General features: G+C 35.5%; 2 protein-coding genes across 4 annotated transcripts; one reads left to right on the top strand and one right to left on the bottom strand.

The window, feature by feature from the left end:
• Positions 1 to 1,142: 1,142 nt before the first annotated feature.
• On the bottom strand, positions 1,143 to 3,521 carry LOC111691315 (eukaryotic translation initiation factor 3 subunit L-like; the record flags this gene model as incomplete). Its single annotated transcript, XM_023456697.1, is given in 3 exon segments — positions 1,143 to 2,360; positions 2,901 to 3,158; positions 3,405 to 3,521. Coding segments are annotated over 3 exon segments (1,509 nt in total), but the record flags the coding sequence as incomplete, so codon positions are not given.
• Positions 2,735 to 13,415, top strand: LOC108916404 (85/88 kDa calcium-independent phospholipase A2). 3 transcript variants are annotated; one of them, XM_023456694.1, is made up of 12 exons: positions 2,735 to 2,883; positions 4,133 to 4,337; positions 4,389 to 4,479; positions 4,535 to 4,837; positions 5,390 to 5,757; positions 5,866 to 6,056; positions 6,131 to 6,211; positions 8,123 to 8,166; positions 10,616 to 10,862; positions 10,919 to 11,267; positions 12,393 to 12,660; positions 13,088 to 13,415. In XM_023456694.1, exons 1-12 carry the CDS (start codon positions 2,754 to 2,756, stop codon positions 13,304 to 13,306), a joined length of 2,496 nt encoding a protein of 831 aa, XP_023312462.1. In that variant the 5' UTR covers positions 2,735 to 2,753; the 3' UTR covers positions 13,307 to 13,415. The 3 variants fall into 3 exon arrangements, with proteins under 3 accessions (XP_023312462.1, XP_023312463.1, XP_023312464.1); XM_023456695.1 differs by having other exon boundaries at positions 6,131 to 6,220; positions 8,132 to 8,166; XM_023456696.1 differs by lacking the exon at positions 2,735 to 2,883 and adding an exon at positions 3,599 to 4,057.
• The last annotated feature ends 334 nt before the right edge of the window (positions 13,416 to 13,749 follow it).

The raw sequence follows: 13,749 nt of genomic DNA, 5'->3' as shown, positions 1-13,749 counted from the left end.
AGTTTTATCTCGATTTAGCGAACCGTTTCTTTGTTTCAAACAGTCGAACTTTTGAAAAAAATTAAAGGTTCAAGTTTTTTTAGCTTAAACACTTCATAATCGTGATTAAAATGGAAAAAAAAATTTTTTAAGATTTTCACACATTTTTACCACCAATAATGTTTAAATTGATGAAAAAAAAAATTTGAAATTTTAAGTTTTTTTTTTAATTCTTAGGAAAACTTCCCCGACATTGAAAAAAACAAAATCCAATTGTTTCCAGCACGATTCAGCTTTTCCATCCTATGCTTCTGTTCATCAACTTTTTAAATTAATTCGTTATTTAAGGTGAAAATGTGAGAAAACCTCAAAATTTTTTTTTCCCATTTTAATCATGATTATGAAGTGTTTAAGCTCAAAAAACATGATCCTTTAATTTTTTCAAAAGTTTGACTGAAACAAAGAAACGGTTTGCCAGATCGAGATAAAACTTCACAGGGTTCAGTTTTCTAAAAAAACATAAATTACCTTTTTTCCTATTTTTTAAAATTCGTGTAAAAGATGATATAAAATTTCCAAAAAGTTGCAGCAACATGTTACAGGAAATTTATTCCAGTTTTCAAAACTGCCCTTCAATTCTATGTACGACCATTTATCGCCGAGATATCGATGATTGAAGACAAAACGATCCTTTTCCATTAAAAGTCCGATATTTCGATGACAAATTTGCAAAATTTTTTTATGGCGCCATTTCTTAGAATTGCATGAAACCATAGCTCTTAAAAAATTTCGACCAAAAGATCTAAAAACTAGTATCTTGGAGCTTCAAAATGCTTTTATTTTAATTCCCGATATGACCATTTTTCACCTAAATACAGTCTGTCAAAAATCACAGAATTTCAGAAATTCTTTTTACCCTTTAATTTTTAGCATTAGTTTATTGAAACCAATTACTGACTTATATTCCACTTTGGGATCTGGTCTGTCTTGTTCTCGGGCTAGGCTCTGTGAGTGCAGACCCATCACGGTGTGCCTAGGGGTTCTGATAACGGATCCACCCCACAGAGCCTAGCTCAAGAACAACGGCCGCTCAAGGATTCCTATCTAAGCGCAATGTAAGTCTGAAAATTATTCTCCTAACTACCGGCACTACCGCTACTTACTTCAGATCCACTTTGGAACTTTCCCTCCAAGCCGGAAGCCCCTTTGAACCAAACGACGTTCTTCATCTTATGCTTGAAACACAGCAAATGTATAATGAGACTCTGCATCTCCTTGTCCAAGTCCCACTTCCCGTCGTTCACTCTGTTGTTCTGCGCCATAAAAGTGGCCAGCTTGCTCAACGGCAGGGTCGTGTACAACTTCAGATAGCTCCTGATCGTGGGTAACATCTTCTGCTGCGCCACCTCGTCCATAAAAACGGCAGTCTGATGTTGAATAGCTTCTTTAGAGTAATCGTCGGGCACGGAATCGATCGGAGGGGGATACGGGGACAAAAACTTGGGGCAAGCGTACACAAAACTGTTTTCGAACTCTTGCAGGTCTCCGTACTGCATTTTGTACATCTTTTCGTGATAACTCTTCTCTCTTAAGGTCTGCTGAATGGACTCGTCGATGCACTGTGGGTGCAGAACCAGGCAAATCGCGAGCAAGTGGTACATCTGGTCGGTCTGCTTATTAATTTGATCGTGTTGGTAAGTCTTCGAAGCAAAAAGTTGTTTGGTGCGTTGAATGTACAATAGAATCGACGAAAAAGTACGGATCGCATCCGAGTAGCGTCTCATCATCATGTAAGCAAACCCTACGTAATAGGAAGTAGAAATTTGACATGCGGGAATGTGAGCGTACTGGGACTTTTTGTGCACCTCGATATTCTCCAAAACCTTGATCGCTTGGTAGTAATCGCCCAGTAGGGAATGGAGCCGGAGCAACCCCACGAGGGAGAAATATCCCAGCATCTTGTAGAGCGAGTGGCTCCCAAATTCCCCAGACACCGATTCAGGGTCGCCACCACTAGCATAAACTTCCAACTGCTGCTTGATGTTGCTCTTATCGACGAGAGAATGCAGCACGTTCAAAACACAAAGAACGTTCCATACTTTATTGTTAGAATTCAGCGTTTCCAATTCTTGAGGTGTCTTTTTTTGGAGACGGGCCCTGTATTGGGCGAAAGACTGGAATTGGTATACAAACTCATCGATAAGCTCCCACAACCATAAATCGGGTAATTCAAGGGGTACGGGTTCTTCCGCGCTAAGGATGTAATTGAAAAGGTCGCAGTAATTATAGAAGGAATTGAAACGTTGCTCTAGCGTAGGGCCTCCTTGAATCCTTGCGTAAATATGGCGGAAGTAAAGTTCTTTGTAAAGAATCATAAACACCTGAAATTAAAAAAAAAGTGATTTCTAAAATTGAATTTTTGTGGTCAATAATGTCAACATATAGAATTCAGAAAAATCCAAGGAGTTATTATTATTAATTTATTGTTCTCACAAAAATGCAGAACTAAAGAAAAACTGTATTGGTTGATTTATGTACTTAAAAATTTTTCCCCGATGAATAAACTATGAACTTACTGTAATTCTACCTTGAATTCTAGATCATTAGAGCTTAAATCGATACTTAACTAATCAAATATTAAAATATATGAGGTTATCAATAAAACCCATTAAATAACGATAAACTACAAAAAGTAAAGATAACCATGAAATAAAACAGTTTTAGAATTGCGACTTAACCCGCAAGTTATCAAAAACCTACTTCGATATTTGGAGATGGAGTATTATAAAGAACAGCTTTTCAAGAAAAGTGAAGAGATAAAAGAAAAACTCAAAGAAGAGTTAAAAGACAAAGGAGATCAAGTGATAGAGAAACTCAAAGACGTATCAGTGCAGGGAACTGAAGGTAATAATAACACTTACAGGATCACTGTCCACAAGGGCAGCTACTTCACTTTCTTCAGGCCATGGTCTTTTCTCAAAATAATCTTCGGTCAATTTAGGCCAAGAGTGCTCGTATAACGCTTGCAATTCGAAAATTAAACCCTCGTTTACATTATTTCTAAAATAAATCAAGAAATTTTTCACTCCCTCGGGCATCTTTACATGTTGTCTGTTGTATTCGTCCAAGGTTGGATCACCGGTGTGTGCTCCATAGTCATCGTAGTTGTACTCATAATTCTGTAACACACAATCAAGTTAGCATTGCTAGTTTTAATTTTTAATCAATGTCAAGTTTATAATGAAATTTATACTGAATTATGGGATTAATTCCAGCAAAGCATGTAGGTATGTAGTTATGTTAATTATTTACCACTAACACATGGGAATTTTTAACAAATGTTTATAAGTTACAGTGTAACTAAACAACTAAACCAATTTTTAAACATCAAGATATTTAAATGAGACATTAGTAAAATACTGTACCTGTTCGTAATCATCAACGTAACCTTTAGACATAGTTCTTAAAACTTTAGAGAAATATGTGATTGAATAAAATTCTAACCAACAAAGTATTTGTCACAATGGCTGCTGCTGCTAGTAGTACCATAGAAAATATAGTACTATATTATCTATGGCTAGTACTGACAAAAGTAAGGTGCACAACCAAGATGGTTGACTTTCTGACTTATCGATCACATATATGAACTACGACTTACACCTTCATTCACTACGGGTTTTTCGAACAGGAGATTGTTAGTTAATTTAAGTGTAGTTCCTATGTTGAGAAGTATGGTGTAGTTCTAGTTCTCTAGTTTCACTCTTTCAAATTAATCTGGGTTTCAGTCACAGCAAATAAAACAAATTGTTTTATATGCTGTGCTTCAGTCATCAATAATCAGTTCCGGTTTGTCATCTGGTCGGTGGTCAGCACAGTACCGTCGTTAGTGTCGTCACACTTAAAAATTGAAAGCTGAAGGTTATGGTTTTTTTTATCTCGCCAAATCAAATAAAAATTGTGTACCTATTATGTATTAAAAATTCTAGTATTTAAATGTGTTAATTACCGCCATATATAATAATCTCAACTAGGTAGTTATTGTTATTTAATAAAATTATGTTGGCGACAGGATTTAATGGTAATTATTATTTTTAAATTGTTAAGCAATTAGTAAAAATTAGTTTCACCTGACTAAAGGTTATTTGTGTCGTAGTTTTGCGAAGTTTATTAAGTGCCGAACCATTACCAAACAAAGTTGTCGAGACTAGACCAGACATCTTTACTTCAAGAGAAATACATTCCAGAGAAGATGGACTTGTGCTCTATTTACCACCTAAGAACCTACAAAAAGGTGCTAAATCTAACTACGAGATTGTATTACATAGACCAACCACTGAAACATTGCATCAAATATTCAGGTATAAACATATTTTAAATTGAACAACCGACTAATCCAAAATTGGTTTTAGTTTGTACCGGACCACAGATCTAAGTGAAGCAGAAATAAGATTTATTACTTTAAAAGATAAATTGCCAGTATTTATAGAAGTTGCTAAAGAGGTCAGTTTATATTTTTTATTGTTGTTTGTTAGAATTACATTATTCTCATTTACAGATGTGCAATATTCACGGTCTGCAGAAAATCTGCGACACTCTCTCGGAACATCCTTCGTGGTCCTTAGCTCATTTAGCCGCTTATTTTGCACTGTACGATTCATTTAATAATCCCAAAATCAATTGCTTTCTCAACAGCACAGACGTGGACACTGGGATGTCTCCATTACAGGTTGCCATTACAACCCAAAACCTAAAAACAATACAGATAATGGTTTCCGCAAACTGTTCCCTAGAGCATTTGGACTATGAAGCAAATTCTGTTTTCCACTATGCAGCTAGTACCACAAAGGAAATTATTTCGGTGAGTCGCGTAAATTATTACATACATTCTCTTGGCATTAAAATTATTGTTGGACGACATGCGTATCTTGATTAAAATTATGTTCATGTATAATATTTTGAAGATATGTATAGTTAAAATATTTTTATATATCTATAGACAGTTCATCTCATAATTATTTGAAAATATTTTATATATTTTATAAATATTATAACCATTAGTAATCTTTGTAAGCAAATAATGGTAGATAATAAATAAAAAGTCCCAGACATATTACTTGAGTGATTTACCAATTTATGTAAACACTACTTCCTGTTGATATTGCTTTGTGTGTCGTAATCTATTTTTTTTTAAATATATCTGATTTTTATATCTCTACTTTATACATAAAAAACTATAAGTATTTTTCTTTGTTGATTCATTTGAAAATAAACAAATACACATAAAATAATATGTGCACGATTTGTATTTTTACTCGACATAGCTAATGTTATGCTGTCAATTTAACTCGAGTTTGGAATTTAACCTATCTATCTGTTTAATAAATTCCACTTTCTAATTCCCCACCTTCAGGTCCTTGCCCACGGCTCACCACCCAGATGTTTAAATGCCCGCAACAAAAACGGATACACGCCCCTCCACATGTCCTGTCTTGCCGATAAACCCGAGTGTGTCAAAGCTCTCTTGTTGGCTGGAGCCGACGTGAATATAGCGGCCACGGAAGCCGAAAATGAAAATGACGTAGAACCGGGCTACGTTGGGAATTTCCTTCAGGATAATCCAAACACTTTATATCAGAAAGACATGAAGAACGGCGGCACTCCCTTACATTGGTCTTCATCGAGGCAAGTTATCGAAGCACTCATCGATGTTAATTGTCATATCAATGCTCTCAATTTCGAGGCAAAGACCGCTCTTCACGTCATGGTTGAAAGGAACAGGCGAGTAACGTTTTAAGTTATTAGACGTTAGCAGAGTTTATTTTTAATTCTGATGTGAAGTTCGTTTACGTTGCTGACCGTGCGTTATCTGGTATTGACTTTTTTCAGGCTAGAATGTGTCGTTGCCCTTTTAAGCAGGGAAGCGAATGCAGATCTAGGCGATAAGGATGGAAATAGGCCGATTCATTTAGCTGTGAAGGGTGGGAATATATCAATAATTCAAGCCCTCATTGTATTTGGTGCTAATTTAGATATTTTGAATAATGCTGGTGAAACGCCTCGACATTTAATTACCAAAGGTAATTTTTTTTAATCGTTTCTAGTCTCAGGTTGACTGTATATAGAATGTTGTTTCTTTATTTTTCTTTTTCAGAACAAGAACCGAAACTTTTATATTATCTTCACGCAGTGGGTGCCAAACGTTGTTCCTCTGATATGCAGGGTTGCACGGATGGTTGCAAATTTAATAGTANCCACTGAAACATTGCATCAAATATTCAGGTATAAACATATTTTAAATTGAACAACCGACTAATCCAAAATTGGTTTTAGTTTGTACCGGACCACAGATCTAAGTGAAGCAGAAATAAGATTTATTACTTTAAAAGATAAATTGCCAGTATTTATAGAAGTTGCTAAAGAGGTCAGTTTATATTTTTTATTGTTGTTTGTTAGAATTACATTATTCTCATTTACAGATGTGCAATATTCACGGTCTGCAGAAAATCTGCGACACTCTCTCGGAACATCCTTCGTGGTCCTTAGCTCATTTAGCCGCTTATTTTGCACTGTACGATTCATTTAATAATCCCAAAATCAATTGCTTTCTCAACAGCACAGACGTGGACACTGGGATGTCTCCATTACAGGTTGCCATTACGACCCAGAACCTAAAAACAATACAGATAATGGTTTCCGCAAACTGTTCCCTAGAGCATTTGGACTATGAAGCAAATTCTGTTTTCCACTATGCAGCTAGCACCACAAAGGAAATTATTTCGGTGAGTCACGTAAATTATTACATACATTCTCATGGCATTAAAATTATTGTTGGACGACATGCGTATCTAGATTAAAATTATGTTCATGTATAATATTTTGTAGATATATAAAGTTAAAGTATTTTTATATATCTATAGTTCATCTCATAATTATTTGAAAATATTTTATAAATATATTAAACCATTAGTAACCTTTGTAAGCAAATAATGGTAGATAATAAATAAAAAGTCCCAGACATATCACTTGAGTGATTTACCAATTTATGTAAACACTACTTCCTGTTGATATTGCTTTGTGTGTCGTAATCTATTTTTTTTTAAATATATCTGATTTTTATATCTCTACTTTATACATAAAAAACTATAAGTATTTTTCTTTGTTGATTCATTTGAAAATACACAAATACACATATAAAATAATATGTTCACGATTTGTATTTTTACTCGACATAGCTAATGTTATGCTGTCAATTTAACTCGAGTTTGGAATTTAACCTGTCTATCTGTTTAATAAATTCCACTTTCTAATTTCCCGCCTTCAGGTCCTTGCCCACGGCTCACCACCCAGATGTTTAAATGCCCGCAACAAAAACGGATACACGCCCCTCCACATGTCCTGTCTTGCCGATAAACCCGAGTGTGTCAAAACTCTCTTGTTGGCTGGAGCCGACGTGAATATAGCGGCCACGGAAGCCGAAAATGAAAATGACGTAGAACCGGGCTACGTTGGAAATTTCCTTCAAGATAATCCAAACACTTTATATCAGAAAGACATGAAGAACGGCGGCACTCCCTTACATTGGTCTTCATCGAGGCAAGTTATCGAAGCACTCATCGATGTTAATTGTCATATCAATGCTCTCAATTTCGAGGCAAAGACCGCTCTTCACGTCATGGTTGAAAGGAACAGGCGAGTAACGTTTTAAGTTATTAGACGTTAGCAGAGTTTATTTTTAATTCTGATGTGAAGTTCGTTTACGTTGCTGACCGTGCGTTATCTGGTATTGACTTTTTTCAGGCTAGAATGTGTCGTTGCCCTTTTAAGCAGGGAAGCGAATGCAGATCTAGGCGATAAGGATGGAAATAGGCCGATTCATTTAGCTGTGAAGGGTGGGAATATATCAATAATTCAAGCCCTCATTGTATTTGGTGCTAATTTAGATATTTTGAATAATGCTGGTGAAACGCCTCGACATTTAATTACCAAAGGTAATTTTTTTTAATCGTTTCTAGTCTCAGGTTGACTGTATATAGAATGTTGTTTCTTTATTTTTCTTTTTCAGAACAAGAACCGAAACTTTTATATTATCTTCACGCAGTGGGTGCCAAACGTTGTTCCTCTGATATGCAGGGTTGCACGGATGGTTGCAAATTTAATAGTACCTACGAAGGAATTCCACCACCTAAGGTAAGCCAGAAAATCGTTTAAAATTTTATATGTAATGGTTTTCATTTTGTCGATACATTTATATTGATACCGTAAATTATTTATAATTATGAGAATTGCGAAACATGTATATTTTATCTAAACTACTTGTTACCAGGATTATCAGACAGTTTTCCTTTTGTAAATATTATGAACTTTAAACTTTTTATCTTGCTTGTGTTATTTTATGCCTTGTGATAAAATTGCGTCACAATCCAGCCAAAGGATACACAATACATTCCGAGACTAATGCCTTGTTTATAGATATTTTTATCTGACACTTTATTACAACGCCGAACAGCACTCTAATTGCCTTGGCCTTGTATCGAGAGAGACAGTGTCCTGTGATTTTTTTTGACATGAACTTTTTACCCAACTAAACGTTTTTATGCTCCCCATGGTTCACTGAACTAAATGCGGCTTGATTACCTCATCACTTCACATCTACGAAGACAAAATGTAGGGATTGAGTTTTTGCAATAATTAAAATTAATTTATTTGTACTGAACTAATTTTCAAAAGTAGGCAATTGTTTCGGAGAAGAGATTATATGTTGATTCACTACAAGTCACTGTGGTAGTGTCATCAGCAAATAAGACAGCATGCATTACTATTTGTAGGTAAATCATTTACGTACAATAAAAAAAGTATAGGACTTACAGTGGATCCTTGAGTCGCCCCATGTTTAATATGTCTTAATTCAGATTGTCATCCATTATAGTTTTAGACTAGGCGGTATTTGTTTTGGTTTGGGTGAATCATATATCCACGGAGATTTTTTGCTTTTTGGCTTTCAAATATCACTAGAATTGTAAATTTTTCTATGCACATAAAAAAAACACGTGGGTTTAACTTTTGGCGGCACAATATGTTAAAAAAATTCGAAAAATGTCATATTTTACTTCCAATTTGATTATGTATCTTTTCAAGAGTTGATTTTAGGCGAAAATGGAAGAGGAAAAAATGTTTGTAATTAAATTTTTTACAAAATAGTTATAAATCGAATGAATTATAATTATTATTGGAAAAATCGAAAAAGTGGATAAAAATGGGGTTAAAAAACATTACTTTTTATGGATTTTTTTGGGGTCTTTAAATTGGGTAAATTTTCAAAATTTTGCACAGCAAAAACCAAGGCCCTTAGATACTTGAAAATTTAATCACATATAGAAGTGCTCTCAAGCTTTCAATTCGAATCCGTCAATTAGGGGAGCTCTGGAGCTTGTTTTATTAAAGGAAGTTTAAAGATAAATAATTATCGGACTGTTCAAAGACCAATAATTATTAACAATAGGCATTTGAAAATACGCTAATTGTTTTTTTTTAAATCGCGAGACATCAATTTAAAAAAAAATCGGTCCTCTAGAAACTGAGATATTAAAAATTTTTAAGCGCATCGCGGTTTTGAACTCGCCGATTCAATTTTGAACAGGTCAAAGCGGCCGCACACTCTGCTTCCCCCACCACCACCGCCCGTACGATTTTCTTGAATTTCTCGCTTGCATAAATAATTTTAAACACGTTTTAAAGTAGGTTGCCAATGAAGAAAAGTATTGCAACCAACTTAGACCAGGTAAGTACTCGGAATACCAAAGGTATTTTTCGAAAAATTTGCCTGAATGTCCCAGTACATTTAGTGTAAATGACGGTTAACTTTGATTGGCTATGACTACGTAATTAATTGACAAATCGATCTGTTTTTTTTTTAAGGAAGCGTCTTTCCAAGAACTTTTAAAACCTATTTTAAAAAATTTGAATTGGTTGAATATTCACAAAGTTATTCTAATTTTTTATTAGTACAGCTCTCCTAATTGTCAGATTCGAATTTTTCAAAAAGCATTTGAAAGTTTGAGAGCCCTTCTATATATTATTAAATTTTCAAGTATCTAAAGGCTTTGGTTTTTGCTGTGCAAAATTTTGAAAATTTGCAAATTTTTTTTCAAAATTTGGATTGCAAAATCTATCAAACCGATTTTGATGAAATTTGGTGTGATGATTCTACATAACATGAAGTTTTCTTGAGCCAAGTATGAAGGTCCTATACCCAATTTAAAGACCCCAAAAAAATTCCCTAAAAGTAATGTTTTTTAACCCCATTTTTGGCGATATTTTGGCGATAATGATTCATTCGATTGGTAACTAGTCATATTTTGTAAAATATTTAATTACAAACATTTTTTCGGCTTCCATTTCTGCCTAAAATCAACTCTTGAAAAGATATATAATGAAATAAGAAGAAAAATATGACATTTTTCGAATTTTTTTAACATATTGTGCCGCCAAAAGTTAAGCCTACGTTTTTTTTATGCGCATAGAATAATTTTCATTTCCAGTGATATTTGAAAGCCAAAATGCCAAAAATCTCCTTGGATATACGATTCACCCAAATATGGACTTTTTATTAATTTTTGTTAATGGCTGGTGCTTTTAGGTTATCGGACCAACTAATCGCGACATCCTCAATTTGATGCTGTCCGTAGCGGCCATGGAAGTGGCGTCGGATAAGCACAAAAACAAATTTCCGAACAAGGGCAGGCTGTTGAGTTTAGACGGCGGAGGCATCAGAGGATTGATTCTGGTACAGATGCTCTTAGAATTAGAAAAAGTCTTGGGAAAGTCCATCAACAGTTGCTTCGATTGGTTAGCGGGAACCAGCACCGGAGGCATCTTAGCTTTAGGTGTTTATAGTGTTTGATTTTCGATATGCACGTGGATACAAATTTTTTTTCCTTAGGTATCGCTTCGGGAAAGACAATGAAGGAATGCCTTTGCCTGTACTTTCGCTTGAAAGAGATTACTTTCATTGGAAATAGGCCGTATTCCAGTGAAGCACTCGAGAACATACTGAAGGAAACTTTCGGAGTGGATACCGTGATGTCGGACATTAAATACCCCCGATTGATGGTAACGGGGGTCTTAGCAGATAGGAAACCAGTCGAATTACATTTATTTAGAAATTACACCAGTCCTAACGATATACTGGAAGTGAAACACGACTCTCCTTACGAATTACCTCCGCCTCCCGAGGAACAGCATGTATGGCAGGTCGGGAGGGCCACCGGAGCAGCGCCGACGTATTTCAGGTAAAAAATCGTAGTCGAATTTTAAAAAATTATAAAAAGTACATATATAGGGTGTTGGAAGTTTGACGGTTATTTTTTTTAAAATTGTGTATTCAAATTTTATCACTTGGCGATTATCGCAATTGTTTTCATAGTAATCGTAACTCATGTTTTAATAAAATAATTTAGATTCAAATGATAAATTGAATGTCCATGTCCATTATCATTTTCAATCCATGCGCAGGATTTTTTCTTATTTGTGGGCAATTGCAAAAATCCGTTCTGGCAAGTATTCTTCTGCTTCAACTTCGGTTTCATATACCAACTTCTTCATGTGTCCTCATAAGTTTAAATCTAATGGATATAGATCTGGTGTATGGGCTGGCCAACACTGTCGGCCTTTTCTACCCATCCAAATGGTTTCTTGAAAAATTATTTAAATGTCAGATTGTACTTTGACTTCGTACAAGGACCACATATTTGCTGTTACGTTGGAATCTGTCTGGCAAGATGAAAGAACCTATTAGATTGTCTTCTATGATCCCCTCTAAATCGATCGAAAAATGGCTGTGGAAATTTGATTTCTATATTTTTTAATTTTCTGTAGCTCGGTCATGAGCATTATGAAAAGAATGCCACTTCTAGTAACGTACTCCTCACCCTTAGCTAAAACTATTCAAAAAAACTGGATGTTGTCATTTTTCTTAAAACCGTCTACAAAAATTTGCTCGAGGGGCGAAATCTACAACTAATATTTCTCGAATCTGCTGTAGATGATATCGATATAACTGTTCTTGTAACAATGTCTAAAATATGACCTTTTGTATTGACATCCACCTATCCGTTTGGGCCATGACTTTCAGTGCAAGAGACAACACCACCAGTATCAAGGAGCCATTGAAACAATTCCATAAGTGTTTTTTTATTGGGCAGTTGCCTTTGAGGATGCGGTGGTGATAAATATGTTGTACCTACTCTAGCAGAAAATTTAAAAAAGCAAACGAAACAGTAGTAGACAAAATCATACCCAACAAGTGACAAGCATGAACGTCAAAGACCAACTGATCGTTGCTATCTTTCCATCGCACTTTTGTTGTATTTTAACTTTTTTTGTTAAAACTGACAAGTAAGTGATGCACTTTTTAGGGCCTTTGGTCGATTCCTCGACGGCGGCTTGATAGCCAACAATCCAACCTTGGACGCACTTACGGAGATCCATGAGCATTGCTTGGCCCTCAAAGCGAAGGGGAAAGAAAACGAATCTTGCCCCGTGTCTGTAGTGATCAGTCTCGGGACGGGACTGATTCCGGTGACGCAAATAAAGGAAATCGATGTTTTTAGGCCGGAAAGCATCTGGGACAGCGCCAAGTTGGTCATAGGGATATCTGCTCTCGGCACACTCCTCGTAGACCAGGTAATAGAATACATTTTTTTACCGTGGTATTTTTATCGCGAAAAATAATTAACGGATGGATTGTCAGAATGAATCGGAATATTTTAATCTACATAAAAATTCGTTTACGTAGAATTTGCGGTACTCTTCTACGACAAAATCGCAGCGACATCACTCGGGCCCACTGTTCTTTTAAAATCTTTCTAATTGATATTCGTTAGTGCTCTTCCATTGTAATTTTTTTGTTATTTGTGGACATTTTGTGGGGCAGTGTAATTTTTACTGATCTAACGATGAAAATTCCAACTTATTTTAATTATTTTATGTTGCATTTTATTGTTCCGTTTCCTTTCTTCCTTCACATGTAATGCAGAATGTGTGAAAAATCATGTGATGGAGGAAGCAGCTGTCCGCAGTAAATAAAATTGGCCTTAATATTATTTTCAAGGCGACGTCGAGCGACGGCAGGGTGGTCGATAGAGCCAGAGCCTGGTGTTCTATGATTGGCGTGCCCTATTTCCGTTTCAACCCGCAGTTGTCAGAGGACATCGCGATGGACGAGAAATCTGACGAGAAATTGTGCGGCATGTTGTGGGAGGCTAAAGTTTACATGCACGCACATATAAACGTCATGAAAGAAATATCCGATATATTAAATAGAGGCTAGAAATCTCCACACCCTTTCATTAAGGCTGTAATTGATGTGAATTGTGAAATGTATACCAGTTTTTATTTATTTTTATTTAATTTAATAGTCTATTGGTTTATTTCTAAATTAGTCATACTCTTAATATTTTATGTTTTTTTTTTAATAGATCTATTTACTGTTATTATTGTATATGAAAGTAAATGTACGTGTTATATGTTTGCTTTAATTTTCCCCAATATCAGTCAAAATTATGAATTTTTAACGTACGACGGTGATTCAAATATAAACGAGAATGTCGAGGCGGACATCTTGAAAGGGCACCGATCGGCTCAGGTATGGACAGGAAATGTTGGTAGGGATAGGTCGAGTGGGAGATCGTAGTCGACATGGCCCTAAGACCGTTAGCCAAGTAGTGGCAAAGATGAACGAGAAGGAAGTTCACCCGTCTGTTGCGCAACGGA

The sequence above is a fragment of the Anoplophora glabripennis genome, unplaced genomic scaffold (genome assembly GCF_000390285.2).
Source record: "Anoplophora glabripennis isolate ALB-LARVAE unplaced genomic scaffold, Agla_2.0 scaffold2329, whole genome shotgun sequence".
Taxonomy (NCBI): Eukaryota; Metazoa; Arthropoda; class Insecta; order Coleoptera; family Cerambycidae; genus Anoplophora; species Anoplophora glabripennis.
The sequence above is the reverse complement of the archived record's forward strand: the minus strand, read 5'-3'. Positions and strand labels throughout refer to the sequence as shown.